The 27,207-nt window shown below is 41.6% G+C and overlaps 1 protein-coding gene across 2 annotated transcripts; it reads right to left on the reverse strand.

Annotated features, from left to right (window-relative positions):
* Positions 1-12,855: 12,855 nt before the first annotated feature.
* On the reverse strand, positions 12,856-22,013 carry rdh8a (retinol dehydrogenase 8a). 2 transcript variants are annotated; one of them, XM_089019182.1, is made up of 7 exons: positions 21,663-22,013; positions 16,442-16,603; positions 15,280-15,459; positions 14,011-14,104; positions 13,723-13,906; positions 13,569-13,651; positions 12,856-13,506 (listed from the first exon to the last, which is right to left on the reverse strand). In XM_089019182.1, exons 1-7 carry the CDS (start codon positions 21,898-21,900, stop codon positions 13,335-13,337), a joined length of 1,113 nt encoding a protein of 370 aa, XP_088875308.1. In that variant the 5' UTR covers positions 21,901-22,013; the 3' UTR covers positions 12,856-13,334. The 2 variants fall into 2 exon arrangements, with proteins under 2 accessions (XP_088875308.1, XP_088875309.1); XM_089019183.1 differs by having other exon boundaries at positions 12,856-13,651; positions 21,663-22,011.
* Positions 22,014-27,207: the final 5,194 nt, after the last annotated feature.

The following is a 27,207-nucleotide window of genomic DNA, read 5'->3' on the forward strand; positions in this document are numbered from 1 at the left end:
AATATTTGTTTGTCTCTGTATGCTCAGCGATTGGCTGGCATGGGGCGGGGTTCAGGGTGTCCTGGGATAGGCACCCGTTGCGAGGATAAAGTGGATTGAAAAATGGATGGATGGCCCATGGAGATGTCTGACTGGATGTAACTTAGAGAAGTGAAACACCCCCAAAAAGGTCAGCGACTCCGACGCAGCAGACCAAGTAGACAATAGAATGACTCACACAAGCAGACGCTGATCAAGTCCAGACGCACTCGATTTCGCCGCCTTTATTTGGGACTGCGGTGTCACCGCTGTCCTTTGATGCCTCCGGCTTTGATCATCGCTTTCTTGCAGTGTTTTTCTTCTGCTACTTTCCTCTTTCCTCAGCTTTCATCATGTCTACCGGCGCAAAAAGACACAAAAACAAACAGATATAAGTCCGAAAAAGATACTTTGTACGCCAGTCGGGTGTTCTATCAAGTCCATGGCGGTGTTTGAAAAACAGGACTTCCATGACAAATGCGGAACTGTGACTAAACACGACAAGTAGCGAACGTCTCCAACTACGGTGCCACTGACATGACGAAATTGATCGCGTCACTCAACCAACATTCCCGCAGAGTGACAAATCGGGCTTATGTCAGCCAAGGCCTGATGTCAGATGTCTCTCCAAGACCGGTGTCCGAGGCCTAAGGCCCAGAGAGACCCACTACATCACTGTATGTGGCCCGCGAAAGCAAATCAAACATATCGACTTCCGTGATGCTAGCTAAAGTCTATACTTCTGCCATTGGGGGTTTTCTACGGGAGGTAATCCGTCGCAAATTCAGGCAAGGCATTTGGAACGGGAACCGAGCGAAATGTTCAGTTGGCACAAGAGACCGTCATCCCAAGTTCCTCAACCTTCTAATCTGCAGACGTTTAGTCATGTTGGCACGTTTCTCTCGGAGCTGTCAGCGCGACTTCTAAAACGGAGAAGGGAGGCAACGCTGGATTTCATTTGCTTAAGGCATCGCCAGAACTTTGAGAAGGAAGAGAACGAGAGAGACAAACAGAGTCTGGATGCATGTTGTTCAATTTACACTTTGTTTACAAAACAGATCAGGTAAACCTTCAGGTAAAAGTGGCCTAAGTGTTTATGGTTCATTGGGTGAGCGTGTAGGCCAAGGAGCATGAAATGAAAATGTTTATCACCCGTAGTTCATTGCGTAGCAAGTACACCATTGTTTTTAGCAGGCAAACGGCAAATATATAACACCGCCCCCCTCTGTGCGAACGAGCCACAAGATTTCCGTGTCGAAGTACGTTCTCACTTTCACGTTATTATTATTATTATTTTATTGCCCAGACTTGTGCCAAGCAGTGTGTAGCCGCCCGTGAGTTGTGGGAAGCGAATGACAGCTAACGGTAGTTTCTGTCAAGTATTTCAGGTTCTGCTTCTGATGCAAGAAGTAATCAAGCTCAGGCCTGTCCCGCTTTTTTTTTTCACTTTCTTCTTCTCTGGCTTTGAGACCCCCCACCCCCCCACCCCGGAGGCTGCCTGGCTTGCTTCAGAGCGTGGCAGCTCCTGCAGCAAGTCGTTCCCATCCTACTCATCTGTTTATTATTTTCCTGTGCGGACTTGTGCCTTTACGAGGAAATGGGGCGAATAGGTCAGAATGAGGGAAGAGTCTCCCATGTTTCGTTGACGACATCTTCCAAAGATTGACTTGATAGATTTGGGAAAGAAACCACGCGTTTCGGTCTGATGGGAACGGAGAAATATCTGTCGTCTGTAGGAAGATGAAATTTGCACTGTACGGCATTGCGGGTATTCCTGCCCCAAAGGATGTCGGAATAAAACACTTAATCCATCCACTTCGGCGCGAAAGTCAGTAGTCCGAAGTTTCCAGCACCTGGATTTCTGGAACATTTCAAATCATTACAGATGGGCCCATGTTTGTGGGAATGTGCTGGTGGATCTTCTCATCCATCCAAGTCATTTCTGTCAAAGGGCATTGAATCAATCGCAAGTGCGTCTGTTTGGTTCCTCTTCGAAGAGCCAAAGATGGCTCCTTGGTTCCTTTTCTTTTTTTTTTGTCTTTGAAGACAAACTGAGCAGTCCACTTGCGATTGAATATCCTGAGAAAAGAATGACCTGGGTGAATGAGAAGATCATAAAGTCTTTCTGAAGCCTTATCCCTGCCTTAACCCTGGCTCCTTATCTGAAGTCAACAGTCTCAAACTGAGGTTTTAAACTGGACAGTCTTTAAACGTGACCGACAAATTGGTGCTTTTGTTAAATCCAGCTTCTTTCATATTAGGCAGCTGGCTAAAATAAAACCTCCCTTTTCTCATGACCACCTTGAAACTTTACTTTACTTTGGAGTCAAACCAATCCTCCATGAAGAGTCTCCAGTTGGTCCAGAATGCTGGTGCTCACCTCTGGACTGGTACTGATCTGACCGATAGATAGGGTGCACCACGTGATACAGCGCATAGAATATAAGCTACAATCGAGTCTGATGTTGCATTATGCATCCACTACATGGAGCTAAAGAGAATACAATACAATTCAGGTTGATTTATATGCTGCAAGTGTAACAAAGTGCTTGATAGAACATTTTAAAATAGTACATCCCAAAAAATCTGAATATTGATCCACATTTAAGGCGTACTGTCGGCTTTTCAGAAAATTCAGAAAACGCGTTCAGGTGACAGAAAATATTCCCCGTTTAAACCATTTAATGATTTGCATATGTCGCCGTACCTGATTGATGAAATCTCTGCAGGTGTTCGTCCATTACTCGTCACCAATCGGCAGTCGGAGAGTCCTTCGCCAAAGCATGTCTGTTGTATGACCAAGACCAAAGTGTGAGTTCCACGGAGAATCTAGATTAAGGAAACTGTAAAAACAATACATATATACAGTGTTACCTCAGTTTACAAGCGCTTTATCTAACTAACTTTTCGCCTTATGAACATTAAATTTGTGAGAATATAAACTTGGCATACAAACTAGTTTTCGACGGATGAACACCAAACCTGGCGGAGTAGTTTTCCACACCCCCTTTGAGTGCAGACGTGGTTTGCTATCGAGTGGAGTACTTTTTCCTGTATGGGACCGAAAAAGCCACCATAGGCTAGTGTTAAAACAAAGAGAACACAAAAGAAAATTATGGTCGAGCAGAAGGAGATCATCGAAAAAAAATGAACAAGGTGTACATTTGTGTGACTTAGTGTCCCAGTACCAGTATGCTAAAACCATTGCTACGTATGGCTAAGTGTGTTTCTGTGTTGTCTTAGGCAATAGAAAAGGTTGAAAAACTTCTGTTGATTTGGATTAACAAAAAGCAGCTAGCAGGGAACAGTGAGTGAGGGTATTATCGCAGAGAAAGCACAGCAACTTCACTCGGATATCAAGAGGCAACTACATCAACGACCATCACAAAGGTAAATAAAACGACTTTATTATATAGTACAGTTTATTTCTTTACTTACAATCCAATAGCACGTTTATTATACATAAAATAAGGTATATTTTGTGTAGTTTTAAGGCTTATTTAGTAGAAAATTATGTTTTATGGGGACCTGGGAACGGATTATTCTCATTTTTATGATTTCTTATGGGAAATAAATGTTCGGCAGACGAACTTTTCGCTTTACACACACTTTCTGGGAACCAATTAAGTTGTTAAGATGAGGTATCACTGTACAGCTAAGCTAGAAGAAGCTAAGCTACATGGCTACTTATTTTGTTTCATTTGCCTCATTATTTCAAAATCTGTGGTTTAGCCAAACTGCATGTTGACAGTAACACCATAAGACATAAAGCCTTTTGTCGCCGTATCCACCGGGAAGTAAACAAAGCCGAGAAAATCGACCAACATTTTGAGAAGATCATCCTAGCCTCACACGCTCCATTTTCAACTTTGGAAAAAAAAACAAAAACGAATCATGTTCTCGGATGCGTGCTTAAACACCTTGGAGCGCACGAACGGGAAGACAGCTGTTGAGGTATCACATCATTCTTCTCCGCAATGCATCTGAAATCCCCAACGCTCCTCTCATAACTCTTTCTCTGACACGTTATGAAGTTTTGGCCGTAACCAGACGAGGTGGCGGCGCATGTGTAGACACTTGTTTTCACTGCTGCCCTCGGGGCTCCCTCCTTCGTCGAACATCAGTTTTTATGTGCTACAGAGTGTGGGTACTCCACTCCGGTGCCCCCCTTTGACCTTCCCACAGAAACATGAGGGGAAGCCTTGTGACGGAGAAAGCCAGGACCCACACAAGTCCTCACCGAGTCACATTCCAGGGGACGTTTTTCCCACCGAGGAGCAAAAAACATGGCTGTGTTCTTTTCTGGCTTATGTTCAGGGGTGTGGGTGATTGTGAGTGGGGTCCTGTACTGGACTCATAACCCATTTTGACCTTTTGCTACATGTCACAGCTTGTCTATTCTGCACAGGTCAGGGGAAAAGGCGGGGTGGTGTGGGTGGGGGGTGGAAATGGGATGAAAAGACCTTGCGATTAAAATGGAATACAAACCCGCTTGGGTGGGAGTGGACATTTTTCGATTGTACGTGTGAAAAGCTGTTCCTGTAGAAATGGCGCAGGTATACCTAACATTGTGGCCGGCGGATGTCCAAATATGCCAGCACTGTTTTTGATTTGGGAGGAATGTCAGTGCCATTTTACGGTCATCGCTGGACAGTTTTTTTTTTGCGCCTGTGATGTGGAAGTTGTCGCGGCTTGGAATTGAAGTGGATTTACGAGGGAAGGGATATGACACAATCTCTTTTTGTCAGTGGATGCTCCAGATTGGTGTTTGCTTTCAACATTTAGCTTGTAGCAGACGTCCTCATTTCAACATGACGTCCCTGATCCGCTGCTAAAAAGGATGCTTTGAGCCTCTCCTCTTTCATCTAGAACTGATTCATGTCACAAAGAGGGTACACCAAGTGCTAAAGAATGTAACTTTTCTTTTGTCAAGATGGATGGCGCCGCGAGAGTGACTGGCTTTCCAGCAGCTCGTGTATTTTGTTTTTCTACTTCTTTCTTTCCTTTCCTCTTCCTTTCATAACTTTGCTGCTGTGTTACTTCCGGGTAGAGTGAATGCTGGCGCGAATGGCAGCCGCTGCTCATCCGCACAAAAAAAAAAAAAAAAGTTCTTATTCCGTGACTGTAAAGTGTCCTTGAGAGTTTTGAAAGGCGCTTAGGAATTAAATGTATTATTATTATTATGATGATGATTATTATTATTATTATTATTATAATTAGGAGCAATGGTGAAAAGGATGCTTTGATCATCTCCTCTTTCATCTAGAACTGCTTCATACAACAAATAGGGTGCAGAAAGTGCTTACGATTGAATGCGTTTGTGTCTTTTTTAGTTTTTTTGTTGTTGTTTTGACTTCAAGATGGCGTCGCGAGAGTGGCTGCCTTTACAGCAACTCCTGTATTTTGTTTTTCTACTTCTTCCTTTCTTTTCCTCTTACTTTTATCACTTTGCTGCTGTGAAATGTAAATTTCTCCACTGCTAGATTTATAATCCAATCCACGAGGTCGTATTCAAAACATAAATTAGTTAGTCACTGACTATAACAATCCTGAAAATAAGCAGCTAGCGTCTTCCCCTCCTCGCTTCGTTATTTTCGGCGTAAAACAGCTTGACGTTTTATCCGTCTTTGGCTACAGATGACGGGATTTAGCGTGTTGAGATGCAACTTTTTAGTTCCTTTTCCTTTTTAATCAAACAATCTCGAACAACTTCAAGATGTTGAGTCAAATATACTCCTCGTGTTGCGGCATTTCCTACGTGGAGGAATTCGCTTTGGCAAAAGAACCAAACTGGGCTTGCGACAGAGGGAGTCATTTAGAATGTCGTTAATCAGCGGATGAGAAAATAAATAAATACATAATTAAATAAAAGCAGAAACAAACATACCGCATTCCGATATGTAAAAAAAAAATAGAAGTAAAAATGATTGGAATCTAATTTAGTGTTGTTAAAACGACAGACGTAAAGGGGGTTGTGGGAGATAAGGGGTAAACGGGAGAGCGGCCAAAACGACAGAGGAGTGTTTGTTTTCTGATTAGGCGCAGCCAAATGGAGGCGGCTCACCAATGGAGATAACCAACAAAGACGTCTCTCTTCACTGAGGACAAATCGACGAACATCTTTTCACGGTCAATAGATGGAGGCATTCTTTTGTTTTGATGAGGGGACAGAGTAAGGGGGGGGAGGCGGGTTGAGGGAGTGGGGTGGGGGTGGGGGAGAAATCAATGGACGCGGCGCACAAAGATTCCCTTCATCCCGCTTGCAGCGGAGGCCACAATAAAAAAATATGCACTGCTTCGCATTGCGCAAAAAAATAAAATACATACAGTGATACCCTGGCTTACGAACTTAATTGGTTCCCAGACAGAGTGTGTAGGGCGAAAAGTGTGTATCCCAAAAAATAATTTACCATAGGAAACCATTAAAATGAGTATAATCCGTTCCCATGTCCCCATAAAACATTTTTCAAAACAATTTTCTACTTTCTAATTTTTTAAGCCTTAAAACTACACAAAATATACCTTATTTTATGTATATATATACATGTATGTATTATGTATAATAAATGTGCTATGATATAATTAAATAAATAAACTGTACAGTATAATAAAATCGTTTTATTTACCTTTGTGATGGTCGTTGATGGCTTGATGGAATGGATAGCTTTTTGCATAAAGTGTCTCAAGGAGCTCTGGGTTGTACATCTTGGAAGTTGTGATATTGGAACAGATGCAAGCAGACACATGAGAAACATCATTAATAGCCGGTTCCCTTGTTTGTCTTTTCATTTTAAATTGAACTGATGGCTAGTGCGGGTTATTTGTGGAGAATTTTGATGGGAATTTTAACCTTGCAGTCTACACACTGCTTTTGAACTATCAATAAAGTTGAAACGAGTCCCAATTTCACTGTTTTCTATCCATTTTGTCACTCTCTGTCATCTGCCTGTCTCTTTAATGTTTAAACCACCTCAACACCTCCAATCACGTGGCTTTAACCGACGACTGGGGGCGGGGAATAATGGACCAAAACAAGCCTTCTGCCATTTTCTTTTAGGCGAACGGGCTCGTTCGCGAACGACACATCACTCATTGTGGCGTGTGCATCCCGAAAAAGTTTGCATGCCAAGGTAAAATTTGCATAAATTTAAAGTTCGTGCACCGAAAAGTTCGTAAGCCAAGGGGTTTGTAAACCGAGGTATCACTGTATTTATATATTATATTTAGAAAACCTTTGTCATTCATTGAAGGTGCGCCATATAACCCAGTGCGCCTTATATATGGAAACAGTTTGAAAATACATCCTTCATTTGGGGTGCGCTTTATACACCGGTGCACCTTATACACCAAAAAATACGGTATGTACGTTTACTGTGACTCAATTGGACAAGCGAATGATGCGATGACGCAGATGCATATGCAATGAACTTGATGAACTGTTTTTTTTTTCAAAAGTTTCATGTGCAAAACGACACCAAAATGACATCATCGTTGAGAATAAAAGTGCAGCGTCGCATTACTCGGTATCGGATGGCTTTCTTTCCCAGCCGTGCACAATGACTTGTAATTCCCTTGTTGAGGAATCGCAAGGCTGGTAAACACGCACACACGCTAATCACAGCTGCGGAATCTGAGAGCAGATTGTTTGTGTTTTGGTCTGAGGAGAAAGCGAGCAAGCTAATCACATCACGCTCGCCAAACAATAGCACAGACCCTCCCCAACTTACGAAAGAGATACATTTCGAATGGTTGTTCGTAAGGGGAATTTGTTCATAAGTTGCTTTAGTGCTATATTTCGTATGGAATATATGTTTAAGGTTTAATAATAATAATAATAATACATTTCATTTATAATATAAATATAATTTATAAGTGCCTTTAGTATGTTTAAGGTTTGTATAAGTAACCTGTACCGACGCTCCTTACCTTACGAACGAGATACGTACCAAGCAGTCGTTCGTAAGGTGAATTTGTTCGTAAGTTGCTTCAGTGCTATATTTTGTATGGAATGTATGTTTAAGGCTTAGAAAAGTATGTTTAAGGTTTGTATAAGTATGTTTAAGGCTTGTACAAGTAACCTGTACCGACACTCCTCACCTTACCAACGAGATACGTACCAAGCGGTCATTCGTAAGGTGAATTTGTTCGTAAGTTGCTTCAGTGCTATATTTTGTATGGAATGTATGTTTAAGGCTTAGAAAAGTATGTTTAATGTTTGTATAAGTATGTTTAAGGCTTGTACAAGTAACCTGTACCGACGCTCCTCATTTTACGAACGACATACGTACCAAGCAGTCGTTCGTAAGGTGAATTTGTTCATAAGTTGCTTCAGTGCTATATTTTGTAATTTGTTCATAAGTTGCTTCAGTGCTATATTTTGTATGGAATGTATGTTTAAGGCTTATATAAGTATGTTTAAGGCTTGTATAAGTAACCTGTATTGGTTTGTACTGAAAAATAAACATTACATAAAATATATGGTCTATAAAGACATGTAAATGTAGAAATGGATAGAATACTACATGTTACTACAAAAATATTCGTATGTACCGTTGTTCGTAACTCGAATGTTCGTAAGTCGGGAAGCGTCTGTATTTCGGCCGTGACAAACAATGTGTACGACGCGTCACTTTTGAAAAATGATCTCGCAAAATGAGCGTCTGGACTTAGAACCACATCCAACAATCCCCCCCGCCCCCCATCGCCTTCCCCCATAATGCTCCCGGCAACCATTTCTCGCCATGCCAGAGGTCAGCGCACAGAAGAGGCAAAAAGCCGCACAGAAGCCAACAGACAAGTGGCGTTGGGCGAGATGGATGCGCTTGGTTTTGTTTCTCCCCGCCGCCTTTTTTGCTTTCATTGACGTCGCAGGTCAACTTGGCCTTGTTTTGACTTGAGGGAGATTTATAGAGGTCACCTCGTCGTCTATATTAGCTCAATGCATAGCCGAGCCGGCTTTTATGAAGTGAAGGTGATGATTTTTTTTTACACTTAAAGCTCGACTATTAGTTGAGATTGTTTTTTTTTTTTACAGATGCTATTTTAATCTACAATTTGCGAAAAAAAAAGGGAAAGCAAGATTGCTGTTGTAACTGGCGCCAATATTAAGTCATTGGCATGACAACAAAAATATAATTTATTTGGTCACGTTGTTTTGTAAAGTTGTTTAAAGGACAACCGACGCTTCCGGACAAGTTGTATCCATAATTTGTAAAATCACTTCAAATGACTTCTACCGAGCGTATTTTACAAAGATTCCACGGCATATAGCTATATTTTACGTTTTAAGACTCGCGATGAATATTCAGGAAGTCTTGTTTTCGAGTTGGTGACGATTCCTGACGTGACGTCACGTCTGAAACGCCCCTAACCGAGAAAGCGACGCACAATGCATTTTGGGTACTTTCTTTGGTCTGAAAACTTCGTGTTGATCCGTGTTGATGGCGAAATTCGAAGGAAAACATAAATAACGCGATGGTGAATCGTTGTGTGTTGCATCAAGACTACTATTTGATACTAGTAGACACAAATTCCCAGCAGACAACTCAGCCCATTTCCAACGAACAAATTATAGTAATGTCGAGAGATGTTTTAAATGTCTTTTAGTTTTCACGGTGTTCCATAATAAACGTTTTTGGCCATCAGTACAAGGCGTGATCCTTGAATCGGACTGACCCGGGATCAGACTCAAGCGTTTCGTCTAGACAGCCGCTCCTTTTCAAGCCGCCATCCCAAAATGCTGCCAGCCTTTTTCTTTGCCCTCGTCTAAGTCCGAGCTAGCTGAGCCCATTTCTCACAAATTCCTGATCTTGTGTCTTTATTGTAGCAAGTCTCTCAACTAGATTTAACTAAGGAGCTCCTTCAAAGTGGAGTGGGGGAGGGGTAAGTGAAATGACGATAACGGAAAGTGGATTAAGCAACAATAAAAAGAGAGTAGGCCAATTGCGTGCACGTTTATTATTTATTTTATTTTTGCCCATTTATTAATTTTTTTTAACCATGTTACAACATACAACAAAGATAATCACAAACGCCCCACCCCACCTTTCAAGTTAAAACTAACCTGCTTGTGTTTAATGCTTTTATACAGTAGTTGAACAGTATTACAAGACCAAAGACAAACTTGTGGAAATTGGCAACAACCTGGAAAAAATATATTATATCGGTCGTGCCCAATTTACCTCATTCACTGCCATTCCCAAATTTATTCGGGGAATTGAAAATATGACATAGAGCGCTATTCCCGAATGTTGTTTTTCATGTTTGGGTGCCAATAAATCATGTTTTTTTCCTTTCCACAAGGGGGTAGCATTTCCCTTTTTTCCATGTTAGCTCTTTGTTCCGGCTTCAACTGTTGTTAAAGGGCTATATAAACCAATATGTATGTATAGATGTTTTTGAGTTGGTGACGAGTCCTCACCCTACGTCACTGAAGGAACGCCCCTGACTGAGAAAGGACATACCTTGCATCACCTCAATGCATTTTGCAGTACTTTGTTTGTTCCGTGTTGATGGCGAAATTAGAAGGTAAAGACATAAAAAACGCAACGCTGAATCGTTGTATGTTACACCGTGACAACTCTTTGATATTTACATTTTTATTGGTGTTTTGCATTTGACTACAAATACCAGCCTGCGTGTTTTGGGTATTTTAGATGTTATAAAACGTTTTTCTGATGTCAGTTAGGAAACAAAAAAGTGATGTCGGTTGTCCTTTAAGGCTTATATAAGTAAGTAACCTGTATTGGTTTGTACTGGAAAAATAAACATTTAATAAAATAAATGCTCTAGAAAGACATGTAAATATACAACTGGATAGAATACTACATGTTACTACAAAAATGTTCGTACGTACCGTTGTTCATACTTCGCATCTGTATTGCATTGTATTTTGGACAACCGCCCTCATTTCAAGCTCATATAACTCCAGACCCATATCAGTGAATGAGTTAATATTCTGCCGGCATGCCAAAAATAAATATGCAGGCTTCACTTGTCATTTTGTGGCCATGCCGGTAAACAATTTCACATTCATCTGAGCCAGTTTAGCGCTTTTGGGCATGTGACAGGAGGGGTGACAAGAGGGGGGGGGGGGGGGACTCAACGTGACACGCTGCCCTCATTCTGTTGCAATTAGGCTCTTGATAGTGAAACAATAAGTTTGATGAGCAAACTGTTTCAATGAGACTTTCTCCACGTCTCTTGTGTTAATTCAATTAGTAAACAGGTCTTCCATTCAGGCAGTCCGAATTCCCATTTTCCCAAATCCAACCCCCACTCCCTATCCACCCCTTTATGGGACCTTGCCCTTCGCCTCCAGCGTCCTGGCATCCTCAGAACACTTGGGACAAACAAGACCGCCCCCATCCCCCACTCCATCCTACTCGTCTTGCGGCAGAACCCATTTCGCCCCCTTTCCCGCACACACCCGTTTGATTGTGATTGACAGCGCCTTTGTTCCATTGTGGGGCGCTGTCGCCTCTGATGAAGACACACACAAATACGGAGAGGCGAGGGAGCTTATCGTACGGTACGCCGAAACAACAGGTCTGCAACCGGTTGCGCCATGCTCTCGTCGTGATGGCGGGCGTGTGTCACATTTAGAGCCCCGGGGTCTTCATAGGGTGTCACGATCGGGACTAAAAGAACAAAAAAAATGGAAGCCAAGTCCCGATTTGGTTGGCTAAGGGGGCCAGCTGCCGAGGGAAGCCTCTGCGTTGTGTCTGAGGAGGCCGTCATTAGGGCGCACCCCTCGTCGGGGATGGGAACCAGGTCACATTCTCTCACACGGCACAAAGAGGGGTGCGCGCCCGAAGAGGGGCGGCAGTAGGGGGTGGGGGTCCGAGCAGGCGAACGGGGGTTTTGATGGGGTAGCGGGCCGTGACCTCTTTATATCCATCAACAGATCACGAACCCGGCCCACGGTCGTGCGCATTCGCAAACGCATGCTAATGAGCTTGTGCAAACGCACCAAATGCTGAAAAAGTACTTTTACATGCGCTAAAAATATTTGGGAGCCAACTCACCCGTCACAATATAGGCTGTTTTATGTCATCATTAAAAAAATATTAAGGAGTTGAAAATGTACCGTAATTTCCCAGTACAGTGATACCTTAGCTTACAAACTTAATTGGTTGCCAGACAGTGTGTAAGGCGAAAAGTGTGTATCCCAAAAATTAATTTCCCATAGGAAACTATTAAAATGAGAATAATCCGTTCCCAGGTCCCCATAAAAGACAATTTTCTAAGCCTTAAAACTACACCAAATATACCTTATACCACTACAATAAAGCCGGGGGATATGCACTACTTCAATGGGGGAAATGGAGTTGGTGGCTGCTGACAGTATTTGCAAGACCTGTTTTGGCTCAATATTACCTCACATATAAGGTGCAATAATAATAATAATAATAATAATAATAATACGTTTCACTTATAAGCACCTTTCAAAACTCTCAAGGTCACTTTACAGTCACAGGATACATTTTTCTGTGGGTGAGCAGCGTCAGCCACAACCCGGAAGTAACTCAAATAGATAGAAAGCTAGCTAGGTAACGAATAAACAATAGATAGATAGCTTCAGGCCTTATTCACATACAAGTGCATCTTAATTGAGTTAAGTTAATTAAGTATTCATCTTTTGAAGACTTTTGAGTGTACCTTATACACCGGAAATTAATCCTCAACTGCAAAGTCAATAAAGGTAATAAATCAACCGATTCCCATACAATTATTTAAACTTCGACCTCCTCATATGAGCAGATTCCGTTTTATTGACCATATTTGGTTTCTTCCTGTGGCTATTCACGTCTTGTAAAATGTCCTATAGTGCCCCTATTGTTCAACATGCACATTTATGGATGTCGACATGCCGGGGAACTCTCATGGGGAAAGGTTGTGAAATACTGCCCTCTATCGGTCGAAGACGAACTTTACAGTAAGGTGGAAGTACCGTTGGGACAAATATGCTTCGAATGGGTAAATCATGATTTTATTTTTTATACATATATAAAAAATTAATATGAAAATTTAAGACATACGTGATCTGCCTTTTAAAAAGCAACATGATCGAAATTCATCAACATTCTGATTACACAGCAGTTATGACCAATGTGATGATTTATTCTTGTTATGCTAGGCTATGCGTTAGCATCATTTGGAATTATTATTATTATTATTATTTTTAATTAAAAATCGCGTCTCACCTGAGTCTACCGTTCCTGTCGAGCGTCCGGGGGGCTTTGTGCGTTTCCTCAAGTTCATCCCTAAAGCTCTGTCTCTTATTATAGTCAAATAAAATATATTTCTGTATCTGTTCATGTACTACATGTACACTGTTGAATCAAGGTGCCTTTTTTTGCATAATGTCTGATTTCCAGTACCCGGGCTTGATGATGGATCGTCCTCAGTTGGGCGAAAGGGTGCGTCGGCGCAGGCAGCTGCACGTCAGGCATTTGAGGATGCTCATGGTGATGTGCATGAGAGGTCCTAAATTAAAGAGCAGGTTGTAGAAAGTGTTGACCGAAAGCCCGCCGGTCTCGTCGGCGTACTTCAGGGCCACGATGGGCGTGTATAAGCTGTTTGTCAGATTCCTGAATCGGGGGCTGTTTGACTCGATCACCTTCTTAGTGCACTGGAGGGGGAGTGAAAACAACGTCACGATTAGCCATTTAATTTGATGCCATGATCCAAAATGGTACTCACTTTAGCAATGTCCTCCGGCGTCTGACCCATAGCTTCGAAGATGTCGATGGATGACGGCAGGTAAACGTCTTTAAAGTAACGAACCGTGTCGGCATCGGCGCCCGGATATTCCATCTTGGCTACGTCCTCCATCATTTTTGTTTCAAACTCCGTGTGCACCGGACCGGGCTCGATCATCGACAACCTAATGAGAAAAGATAACATACCGCGGGAGAAAGCGTTCGTCGTTACGATCCACATTGACGAAATTTCACCTCAATGGCATTCAAAAGAGTTGACGGATGTTACCTGACGTTGAACTTCATGAGCTGCACGGCCATGCTCTCGCAAAAACCCTCCATGGCAAACTTGGAAGCAGTGTAAACGTCATTGAAAACTACTCCTGGGAATAATAACCAATGACAATATCCCTTAGCTTAGCACATATACAGGTAACATCCGAGTTGAGACCGGGTTCCGTTCCCACAAAATGGTCGTAAGTCCATTCAAAATGGCCGACGCGACGTTTACATGACAGGATAGTATACGATGTCAAGCTGTTGTTTTTAAGCAACGTTTTCTATTGAATACTATTATATACCAAACTGTATACAGTTCATTTATAACTTTTAGTGTCATTTATATCATTTTATATTTCATATTAATTTTTATTTACTGTATAACTGTACCTGTGATGTATACAAAACTGTTTACTGTGCAGTTCATTTATAAATGTTATATTTACCATTTTTATCATTTTATATTTCATATTATGGATTTTTATAATAATAATACATTTCATTTATAAGCGCCTTTCAAAACTCTCAAGGTCACTTTACTGTCACTGGATAAGTTTTTGTCTGTGGGTGAGCAGCGGCAGCCACATGCGCCAGCGTTCACTCAACCTGGAATAACTCAAATAGATAGAAAGTTAGCTAGCTGGCTAATGGATAACTAATAGATAGCTAGATAGATAGATAGCTAATAGATAGCTGGTTAGCTAGCCAGCTAGATAGCTAGTTTGGAAATAGATATCAAATAGATATCTAGCAAGGTCGTCAGCTAGATAGCTAGCTAGATAGCCAGCTAGATAGCGAGATTAGCTAGCCAATAAATAACTGATAGCCAGCTAGAGAGCTAGCCAGGTAGCTAATATTAGTGTATAACTATACCTGTAATGTATACAAAACTGTTTACTGTACAGTTCATTTATAAATTTTGTACTTACCTTTTAGTGTCGTTTTTATCATTTTATATTTCATATTATTGATTGATATTTTATATTTAGATTTTATATAGTGGGTTAAAGAAAACACACGTAAAGAATACAGCTATGGAAAAAAAAAAAAAAATCGCTCTCCCTGCTAACGACCAGAAGAGGTCACCTGAGAAACATGCTCGGACTCAGGCGGATGCCGAAGGAAAAAAGCTGTATAACTACTGTATCGAGTGTAGTCACGCAGTAGATTGCTGTGCGAGTGTGTGACATGCTGACTGGCCAAAATTGTAGTACGCGTTGCCGGCTGCTTGCGCGTTGCGGTGCCAGGCGTAGAAAAAAAAGGGTCAACGGATACCCACCTTGAAGACCCATGACGCTGCTCATGACCACGATATGTCCGGATCGCCTCTTCTTCATATCGGGCATCACCTCTTTGATCATGCGTACGACGCCGAAGAAGTTGGTTTCGAACACTCGTTTCATCTCATCGATGCTGATGCTCTCCACAGGACCCAGCAAGCCCACGCCGGCGTTGTTGACTGTCAAGAATACACACATACACACTGTTTAACATCAGGAAAAAAAAGGATGCTAGTTTGGATTTGGTTGTAGCTTTGTGGTGGTCTTTATTGAGACTACCGCCAGAGGGCAGTGTTAGACGCACTGATTTGATAAAAGCACTTGTGGGGCTTGAGTAATGAGGTGAAGGGGCTTTGGACCTTGTGCAAGATGCAAGCAGGCTTGATACACGCTCAAGCTTGAGCACATGATGTACTTTTGTTATTAACTCATTCACTACCAGACGTGCAAAAATGTGTCCACTCCGGTGCCAGGGTTTTTGTCATTGTCGCTCCAATTCCAGGACCCACAGAATATTGCGTTTTAGGACTACATAAACATTTATTGCAGCGTTAGAAACCTTAGACTCTCCTGTTTCATCAGAAATGAATGAGTTAATTCCTAAATTATATGGGTCTGGAGTTATATGAGCTTGAAATGAGGGTGGCGGTCCAACATACAATGCAATACATACCTATTGGTTTACATAGCACTTAAACAACAGATGAAATGTTGCCCCCTTGTGGAAAAGAAAAACATTGCCAGAGGCCATGTCCAGCGCTTTATCGGCACCCAAGAAAACAAAAAAAAACAAAACCCAAACAAATTCGGGAATGGCATTCTACATCATTTTTAATTCCCGAATAAATTTGTGAAAGGCAGTGTATGAGTTAATATGATTCAATCTTCGCAGAGGATAAAGAAGATATGACTGAGTATTATTGTCTGCTTTTTTTTGAACAGGCGATTGCTTCAAGGATTTGAACATTGCAACATAGTGTCGGCGCTATAATAGGATTCAAGATTTTTTTTTTTTTTGCCAAATAGACTCACAACAATCCCCAGTTACATCAGAGGTGACAACTTTATAGCTGTTCTACTTACTCGTGGGTCATAAAATAGGAATGACTTGATCAGATCGACTCAAACGATAAACGGGGACATTCTGTAAGTGTGACTCACTCAAAATGTCAATATGACGGTCCTTCACGCTGTTGACGCACTGCTTGACCGATTCGTCGCTGCACACGTCCAACGGCAGCAACACCAAGTTCTTCCCGTAGGCGTCTCCCGCCGCCTCCACCAGTTTGTTCTTCTTTTTGAGGTCCCGCATGGTTGCAATGACTAAAAAGGGGAAGAACAACACAAGTGTTATTTTCATTTTTTGTCGATTTTATATTTAAATTTAGAATGTGTGGAATGTTTTGTTTTTGCTTGTACAGTGATACCTTGGCTTACGAACTTAATTGGTTCCCAGAAAGAGTGTGTAAGGCGAAAAGTGTGTATTGCAAACATTAATTTCTCATAGGAAACCATTAAAATGAGAATGATTCGTTCCCAGGTCCCCATAAAACATAATTTTCAACTAAAAAGCCTTAAAACTACACACAATATACCTTATTTTATGTATATTGTATGTTTCATAACTTTGCTGCTGTGAAGTGTAAATTTCTCCACTGCGAGACTATTAAAGGCAAATCCAATCCAATCCAATAATAAATGTTCTATTGTATTATAATTAAAGAAATAAACTGTATTATATAATAAAGTAGTTTTATTTACCTTTGTGATGGTCGTTGATGGCTTGATGGAATGGATATCTTTTTGCATAAAGTGTCTCAAGAAGCTCCGGAGCCTGATTGATGGGATATTTTAACCTTGCAGTCTACACTCTGCCTTTGAACTATCAATAAAGTTGAAACGAGTCCAAATTTCACTGTTTCTATCCATTTTCTCACCATTTCACTTTTGTTTTTTTTGTTTCAAGCTCTGTCATCTCTCTTTCGTGTGTGTGTTTCTGTTTCTGTAACCCCTCCCCCCTGCTGCGTGTGTCCCCTCCCTTCTCTACCACGGATCTTGACCAATCACGCGCGGCTGTAATTGAAGACTGGGGCGGGGAAGAGAGGGGGGTAAAAAAAAAAAAAGCCGGCTGCCATTTCAGGAGCTCCAAAAATCGGCTCGTTCGCAAACAAAATAGTTCGTATGCTAAGATTAAGATTATATTCTCGCGAATTTAACGTTCGTAAGGCGAAAGGTTTGTTAGCTAAAGCGTTCGTAAGCCGAGGTATCACTGTATCTCATTAGACGGTGCAGGTGTCGCTCACGTTATGGCGGCTAGTTAACAATAATGACCAACAGCAGAGGTGTCGCGTAGGACTTTGAGCCCTTTGATCTGAGAGGCCACCGCTATGCAACTTCCTCCACACGCACACATTAAGGAGTCGTAAGGGGTCAAAGTTCCTGCGACAAGAATGCCTCAACAGGACACGGAGCTGATTCGGGTTGAACTTTACACGCCGGGGACACATTAGCCCACAATGATGACAGGGGTCACATGATTAGCGACGGCATCCATCCACTTGGCTGTTTCGAAGAGAGGAAAACTGTGTGTGCGTTTCTTACAACTGAAATAACATCAAGTTTCTTCCCTGTCATGCTAGTTCAAGGCCAAACATGTCTTTATTTTATCCAGACACAACAAGCCATTTTAAAACATGCCTGATTATGACCAATTTCTCCCCGACCTATGACGATGTGACAAGTTTGCCCCAAAACCTGCCATCGTCAAGAAGGCTACAACGGAAGCATTGTGACACACAGCTAAAAGATAAGCAGAGCTGCTAAGATTAGCATTGGCCAACTGACAGATGTGTCACAAAAAAAATATGTGACTACCTGGGAGTTCCTACTCACTTTTTTTCCTTTTACGGGGGACTTGAGGGAATGTTGATTTAGTGATGCTAAATTAGCAATGCTACGTTAGCAATGCTAGCGATGCTCATTTGTGGATGCTGAATTAGCAATGCTAATACAGCCATTTTGTGGACGGTAAATTAGCAATGCTATCACTGGTATTTTCTGGAGGCTAAATTAGCAACGCGAGTGCTGCTCTTTTGCGGATACGACATTAGCAATACTTGTGCAGTTATTTTGTGGGTGCTAAATAAGCAATGCCAGTGCAGCTATATTGTCTTGACTGTCCAAACTAGGGTGCGGAAAATCATACTGGAGCCTCCGCACCCTGCCCACCACCTTTTCCAGCTACTCCCCTCAGGCAGGCGATACCGATCCATGCGCACCAAATCCAGCAGACATTTAAACAGCTTCTTCCCCCAAGCCATTAACTCTTTGAACAGTAGCCCAAATTGAACTGTATAGTGCCTCTTTGCAATTTTTTGATGATGATAGTAGTGCAGCGTGTTCGACTGGAAACAAATTCCTTGTGTGTTCTACATACTTGGCAATAAGGATGATTCTGATTCTGATTGTGGCTGCCACATTAGCAATGCTAGCGCAGCTATTTAGTGGGCACTACATTGGCAATGCTAACACTGGTATTTTGTGGATGCAAAATTAGTAACGCGAGCGCTGCTCTTTTGTGGATGCTAAATTAGCAATGCTAGTGCAGCTATTTGTGGGTGCTAAATAAGCAATGCTAGCGCTGGTATTTTGTAGATGCTAAATTAGCAATCCTATCGCAGCTATTTTGTGGGCACTAAATTAGCAATGCTAGTGCAGCTATTTTGTGTGCGCTAAATTAGAAATGCTAGCGCTGGTATTTTGGGGACGCTAAATCAGCAATGCTAGCGCTGCTGTTTTATGGATGGTAAATTAGCAATGCTAGCTTAGTTATTTTGTGGATGCTGAATTAGCCATGGTAGCACAGCTATTTTATGGGCTTAAATAATCAATGCTAGCAAGGATATTTTGTGGCTGCTAAATTAGCAATGCTAGCTGGCGCTGCTATTTTGTTGACGCGGAATATGGGTTCTCGGTGGCTATTTATTGTGACGAGGAGCTTTCAGATTCAAATGCAGACACTTGGGGGGCATAGGGGATGAGTGAGGTGAGGCGCCGTCGAAAAACTGCTAGCAGTTATGACACCACAAACACCCTCATCCTCCTGTGAAGAGATATTTTGCACCGTGTAGCTAGATTTCATTTCTTGGGGCTAAAATAAACAGTTGACGTGAAACGTAGATTGAACTTGTGAAGTCATTTTCGCAGCACGGTGTCTGAATGCTGCTGTTATGCGGCTCTTGTCACATAACAGACCCGAAATAGACTGCTGGAGTGGTTACGGTGTGAACTATTATCGCCCGTGAGCAGATTGAGGACATGGCTTTGTCATGTCATCGGCGTCTGCAAGTACTCAGAAACCGTTCGGGTGTCATGTCACAACACCAAGTGAGTTAAGTCAAATGCTTTCATGCACGCTTTCAAGGCTGTGGGGCAGGCGAAGAAATGTATGTTTGGCTGTGAAACGAACAAGGGGGCCATTGTTCTCCGGGGCTCCTGCAGGAATTAGTGGTGGGCCGCTTTAACATTCTTGTACGAACCGCACTGTGTTCCAAACACGACGGTCTCTACCGGGTCGAGCTCAGTCTTTAGTGAACTAAGCACTTGCTTGAATGCAACATTTAATCTTCTTTCCCAAAGGGTCTTGGGAAATTATTGGGTCACCTCCACTGCTCGCAGGGCGACCACACAAAGGAAGGCCACAATAAGGGGTGGTGGAAAAATATTCGGAACGGAATTGTGATTGTTTTCATTTAATTTGCGGTATAAAGGAAAAAAAATAGTATGGAGGATATTGTTACCGCGGAGACATTACGTGGTTGAAAATAAACATGCACTTCTAAACACGAATTTGCAGCTACTGCTGGGAAGGACGAGGACATTCACTTAAAAAAAATACAAAAAGAAAAACGATTGTGTCCATGGACTGAGAGTAGAGTGTGAAAATGCGACATGTTGCCTCATGTTGCGTCAAAATGCAAAATCTGGACGATGTCGGCATAGAAAGGCAAGCGTGACAAAATCGTGTATGTAAAAATCCACACAAAACAGTCATATAATAGGTGACATCAGCAGCTATCTAGCTAGTTATCTATTAGCTATCTGAATAGCTAGTTGGCTATCTATTAGCTACGCAAATGAATAGAAAGCTAACTGGCTAGCTAATAGATAGTTGATAGCTAGCCAGCTGTCTGGACAGATGGCTAATAGCTAGCTAGCTAGCGGTCTATCTATTTGAGTTATTCCGGGTTGAGTGAACGCTGGCGTGTGTGGCTGCCACTGCTCACCCACAGAAAAACTTTATCCTGTGACTGTAAAGTGACCTTGAGAGTTTTGAAAAGTGTTTATAAATGAAATACAGTAAAGTCTCGTTATATCGATATCGGATATATCGATAGTCCCGGTTATATCGATACTATTTCTATGCACGCACGGAGAAAATTACATGCAAACAGGGTCGGATATATCGATAGTCCCGGTTATATCGATATTTTTTCGGACTCCCTTGAATATCGATATAACGAGACTTTACTGTATATTATTATTATTATTATTATTATTATTATTATTATCGATTTTACAATGATGTCATCATCGATGTTTAACAAGCTAGCCAAATATGTTACTATGTTCAATCATCCTTTGGAACTGCTTTCCCATTTCCCAAAGTGAAAATTAAACTGAATTCGTCAAGAAAAAAGGATGTGTTGATGACATCGAAGAGCACAAGAAGAATCAATTAAGTGAGAAATTGATACATAATAATAATAATAATAATAATAATAATAATAATAATAATAATACATTTTAAGCGCCTTTAAAAGCTCTCAATGACACTTTACAGTCACAGACAAGCATAATTACTATAATAAATAAAATAAAATCACAAATAGAATACAATAAATAAAATACAATTATAAATAGAAACAAGAGAGAGAGCGACACAAAAAAATCAATTTTAAATAGGAAGCATACGCTCACAATGATCAACAAAAATACGGGTGCTATGGGGGTGTCATGGCAGAGAAGTAACACGAAAGAGAAGTGAAAATACTTTTTTTTACGATTGTGCCTGGAAAAAGTCAATCCCCCCCGAACCCCCCGCTCACCCAGGGCCTGAGAAAGAAATAGGCATGTTTACATGATAATGGTTCAAGCACGACAGAAAACTGAGGGGCGACGGAATTAAAAAATGGGGGGACAGGGGGGTCATATTGACGCGTGGACGCTACGCCAAGTGCGGAAAAAGGAGCTTCGGTGACACGATTCAGATCTACCGAAGGGACAAATAAAAAAAAAAGTAAACACGTACTAGTTTTCCTTAGCTAACAGTGGCTGTCGGTTGGGAAAAAAAAGAAGGGGGGAACGTAACAGAAATGTTTACCATGGTAACGCTTCTTCTCATCTCTGGCCAGCGTGACGGCGATTCTAAGGCCAATGCCGGAAGAGCAGCCGGTTATCAGCACAACTTTCTGCCCGTCGTTCGCCATGATGAGTGCGGATAGTCGCGGCTGGGGCGCCTCGCGGCGTTCTTCGGCTTCTCCGGATGCTTTTGCTCGCTCGACCCCCACCCCCCCCCCCGGACTAATTTCGGATCGCCGCCGCGGCGGCCATGTGAGCATCTAATGCGGTCACATGTTCCAGAAGCCGGCGCTTGCCCACGCGAGGCTTTACTTGTTTAAAAATCAAGTTACAGTAATTCCTCACGCTTCAACCCCGAAAAAAAAAAAGAGTCGAGGGAGTAGGGTGTGTTTGTGCGCGCGTGCGCAGGTGCGCGTGACAGAGGGGGCAGTGCTTAAGTGATTACAAAGCGGGACATAAAGTGACAATTTTTAAACAGGGTTGTATCGACACGTTGTTTTGTTTATAGCGGATATTTATTTCCGGGTGACGTCACAACCACTGTGACGTCGATACGAACCGTAAATTTTAAGATTTTATCTGGCTTAAAAAAAAAAAAAATACACAATTATTCGTCATTAAAATATATCATGTTAAATATTCCACCATAAAAAAAATCATCCTCGTCATCGATATATATTTCCTGTATATAAATAACTGTCCTTGTTAATTGCTTTGTTACAGCTTCAACTGTTCTTAAAGCGCTATATAAATCAATATGTATGTCTTGTATTGCATCTATGAGTAAATTCCAAAATTTATGGTGAGGTTCAACAATTTTACATCTCCTGAAATTCAGCTTTTTTTAAAGCGTCTCACAATACGCATTTCGATAGATTCGACTGGTGTTTAACTTTCAAATAAGTTATTTGATAGGTTTTGCTGCTATCTTGTGGTCAGAAGGGATAGCACAAGCTCAGCGAATGCAGCAAAAAAATATATTACTGCAATAAAAGAGTGGGAAGGGGGATTTGACAACAAATCAAATCCAGGTTATCAGCGGTAGGTATTTTTTTTCAGGCTCTGCTGGCACTATGAGCTACATTCCGTCATTTCAACAGTGATTGATGTTGAAAGGGGCCAAAGGGCATCTGATAAGCACTCAAACAGACTTGTTATTTTTGTCTACCGTGTGAGGTCAAAGTTTACGAGGGGTGAGTACGCCGTGTGTCACAGCATGTTGTGCGTGACGTCGTCCACTTTAAGTCACTTTAAGTTTTGCAATGTGACCACAAAATGGTTGCAGTGATGACAGCAAATGAGAGATTCATCCAAGATTGGAAAAGGAGATGATAAAAAAAGTGTGAAATGCATTCCGGTCATTATTTGGCCACAGCAGGGAATGACGTAATGGACCCGTGCCGCCGGAAGGGGACATGGTATGAAGGCCGGGTGATGTTTACGTTCTCCGGAGGTGAAAAGTAGCCTCCACTTTTGGGGAGCAGCTGCTCGTTTCAATCATACAGTTGAAAGGAGATATGATCACAGCCATGCGAATCCATCAAGAACTCACCACGCCATCCGGGTTGATGGCGGAGGGACACGTTCAGCCTTGCCATGTGAAAAGAAATGATGACATGTAACACACGTATGTGCGGAAAGCAATCAACACACTTGCGATCAAGATTGCGTTATTGTGACAACAGTCAGCTGAGCTCAAGATTCATTACTTCTACACAGGGGGAAATAGAGTCGGTGGCTGCCCACAGTCGTTGTGAGACCTGCTGTGGCGTATAAGGTGCAGGGTCATCTTTTGAAGAAAATCAAGGCTTTTGGGTACGCCTTGTACATCGGAAAATACGGCACTTAAAAGATTGTCAAGAATTAAGAAGTTGTTACCCTTGCGTCGCTTCACTTATCGCCCATATCAAAAACTTCTGTTTGGGGACTCAAATTCTCAAATGTGAGTTTGTTTTGAAATTCCGTGAAAATATTTTAGCTTCAAACTAGAAACGTCAAACTTTCCGTTCAATTTCTGTGCATCGTTTTAAGATCGACATGCCCACAGAATGATGGGAGTTGGGCAAAAGGTGGGAGAAATTCCACAAAATTGTCACGTTTCAGTTTGCAACCAACGAGTGGCACTGTAGGGGCCCCACCTACAGCTGCACCAGTGTGGGTCGTTTTAAATCGGTGGCAGTTAAGAGGACACCCGGCACAACCATTCAGTGTCGGGTCATTATTCGTTTCACCCTGTCAGGTTTGTTTCACAATGTCATGTTTTACTCATGGTTTTGTTTGCTACTTTGGACCTTTCTGTTTTTATGAATTTGTTGTTTGAGATTTTGTTCCTGCTGACTTTATTTCATACAATTAGTCAAATACACCCTGTCCCTCCCTCCTGCCAGCATTTTTGGGGTCCAACACCACCACCACCTTGCAAACCAAACAAAAAAATATTTTATAAACCAATGTAAAATTAACATATACCCTCCCCATGAAAAAAAGGAATACAAACAATCCACTTGTCCATCCCTCAACAAGATTTCCAGATAAATCGAGTGGAGGAGCTCATGATAAGCCCTTGGAGAGAAGATTAGTGACGTTCCTAGCATTCTTTTGCACGCAGAGAAAGTGGACAGGTGTGGATTGAAATGATGAGGCGGTGCGGGCCACTTTGTGACCCCCCCCCCCATCCCCCAAAGCTGCCGCTGTGGAATTTCAGAGAACTGACCGACTAAGACACCAGAATGATCAGGCCAGACAAAAAAGGAGCGCTTACAAGTCCATACAGGTAAATACTGTCCGAGCAGACCACTTCATGACTTTCATCTTTTCCTTTCATTTCACCGAAAGAGCAGCAACGTTGTCAGCGAGAGCCTTTTTTTTTTTTTTGCAGCGCCACTTCAGACAATATTACTTTACCGGCAAGCTCTGGGCCTCAACTCATCCAAAGCTTTTATTTTAAAAGAGATATTATTCCTTATCTGATGATCCCCCACGCAGCCCATCACATTGCACTCCTCTTTTGAGAGCTTTATTCTCAATTTCCTGTGACGGGATTGAGGATGCACGTGTAGTTTTTTTTCCTGTCCTCAAACTGACTTCTTGCTGGCCGGTCAAAAAAAAAAAAAGTCTCGTTATATATATATATATATATATATATATATATATTTCTATATTACATAAACAGGGTATATATCGATATATATATATATAATATATATATATATTTATATATATATTCTTTTGGCTAACTCCTGAAAACCATTACCAACAAATGAACAGACAAACTAAAGTAATTAATAATCTACAATTAATCAAACTAGGATTAACTCATTCATTGACAAAGATAGAACTGGACAAAGAAAGTGCAAAATTAAGGGCGATTGGTCAAAGAGAATATGTTTTCAAAACAACCAAATAGCTTCTGCCACCTTAACGTTAGCTTATAATGTGAAATACCAAAGCCACGTGAGGCTAATAATTAGCATAGTGTTCGCACTATTCTCCTTAAATGATTCACTGCCATTCACGAATTTAAAATATGATGTGGAGTGCTATTGGCGAATTTGTTCGGGTTTTCCTTGCCGGAGGGGGGGGGGGGGGGGGGGGGGGTTGCCGATAAAGCGTTGGTCAGATCTCTGGGGGCAGCATTTGACTTTTGTACAGCCACCTTCGTTTCAAGCTCATATAACTCTAGACGCATACTCTAGGCGAATTAATAGCTAACGAACACAGACTAGAATCATAAAAACATTTTATTAGCTCCACCTTTCGAGTATTATGTAACACATTGAAGATGGTGGTGGTGGGGGGGGGGGCGATTTTAAATCAGATTTGAAAGAATGATGGGGTGAAAAAAAATACAGCCTCGAGCATATAGCGTAGATATAATTCATTTCGAAATGAAATCTCGCATGTCGGTCGATCCTTTTTTTTTCCTCCTTGAACTTTCCTTCACATGCATATTTTCTCTGGCTGTTTGCCTGTTGTCCTGTTCTGGCATGTTTTTTTTTTTCTTAAAAAAAACACACACATGCACACATACACACACACAAGGTCTCCGCCAAATACCAGACGCTCCTCAAGTTTACTCGACGATGGTATAAAAAGTTAAACTACGCCTCACATATGCCTAAAAGTGCGTCACTACTCCTATATAGTCTAAAAATACCAAAAAGAAACATCCTGGCAGGAACTGCATTTGCACAACTGATACAAGCTACGAGAGTGACTCAAGTCTGGCGACCCCTAATGGAGTTAACTGACCATTGCAATATTAACTAGTAGCTATTTAGCTGTCTAACTAGCTAGCTAGAGTTTTGAAAGGCGCTTATAAATTAAATGTATTATTGTTATTATTATTAGCTATCTATTAGCTAGCTAGCTTTCTATTTATTTGAGTTACTTCCGGGATGAGTGAACGCTGCGCGTGTGGCTGCCGCTGCTCACCCACAGAAAATCTGATCCTGTGACTGTAAAGTGACCATGAGAGTTTTGAAAGGCGCTTATAGATGAAATGTATTATTATTATTATTATAAAATAACCTCAGACGGGCGACTGGTGATAAAACGATGAACAACAGCAGCTATCTGTTACGTTTTGGTTTCTGACCAACGGGTGGCACTGTAGGGTAACGGCAGCAGCTGCACAGGTCTTGGTCATTTTAATCAGCGGCAGTTAAAAGGACTAACGACACGACCATTCGGTGTCGGGTCATTGTTTGTTTTACCCTCTCAGGTGTTTTTCGGCTTGTCATGTTTTAATCATGGTTTTGTTTGCTACTTTGGACTTTTTTGTTGTAATGACTGTTGTTTGAGATTTTGTTCCTGCTGACTTGATTTAATACAATTTGTCAAACCACACCGTCCTCCTCCCGACTGCCTGCATTTTGGGGTCCACCACCACCTTGCAAATTGCGACACTATCTTTGGCATTTGTCATTTTTCTGTTTACATGTGCAGTAATAAAAAAAAAGCGGCAAAAAAAAAAAGTCCATAAGTCTAATTTAACGCCATAAATGATTTGTGCTTAGACAAACAGGCTCTGTTGGTCTCTGCTGATTAATTACTAAAAAGGGGCCTCCTTCATTATTGATGTTGGCCATATTTCAAAAGCATTTACACCACTGTAGAAAATGTCCAGGGTAGTTTTAGCAATAGCGTACTATCACGGTTATAATGATCATTTGCATGATTTATGTATTGATTAAACAAACCATTCCATCGTCGTTCTTGTGTTCTAATCTCATGTTTTGAATGTGGAGGCAGGAAAATCTTGATTTGTCAGACTTTTAATTCCTCCATGTATTCCAAGAGAGGGCACTTTTTTTTCATTCCAATAAAGATTAACTTGAAACTTGCGTTTTTTTGTGTTTTTTTTTTTTTTTGCTTTTCATCTGGAGTTTCGGTGACTGTTGCATTTTACAATGTCTGACTTTCAAGAATGTGTTAAAAAATGGCCCTAACAGGTTGAAGTGTACTTCTACAGCATTACATCAACAGCGGTCTGATTTATGAAAGGTGGCGGACTGCTGACACAAAACGGGATGAATAGCTCCGTTGCTATACATTTGTTGTGGACC

This window comes from Hippocampus bargibanti, linkage group LG17 (assembly GCF_051943395.1).
Source record: "Hippocampus bargibanti isolate YZ-2025 linkage group LG17, ASM5194339v1, whole genome shotgun sequence".
Taxonomy (NCBI): domain Eukaryota; kingdom Metazoa; phylum Chordata; class Actinopteri; order Syngnathiformes; family Syngnathidae; genus Hippocampus; species Hippocampus bargibanti.

Bases quoted from the DNA above. Each gene is read 5' to 3' on its own strand.
- rdh8a (XM_089019182.1), bottom strand. From the start codon at position 21,900: ATGCTCACATGGCCGCCGCGGCGGCGATCCGAAATTAGTCCGGGGGGG. The intron at 13,907-14,010 runs GTAACATCCGTC...TTTTCTCATTAG, and splicing joins CTCATGAAGTTCAACGTCAG to GTTGTCGATGATCGAGCCCG. The intron at 13,507-13,568 runs GTACGCCGACGA...TCTTTAATTTAG, and splicing joins ACGCCCATCGTGGCCCTGAA to GACCTCTCATGCACATCACC.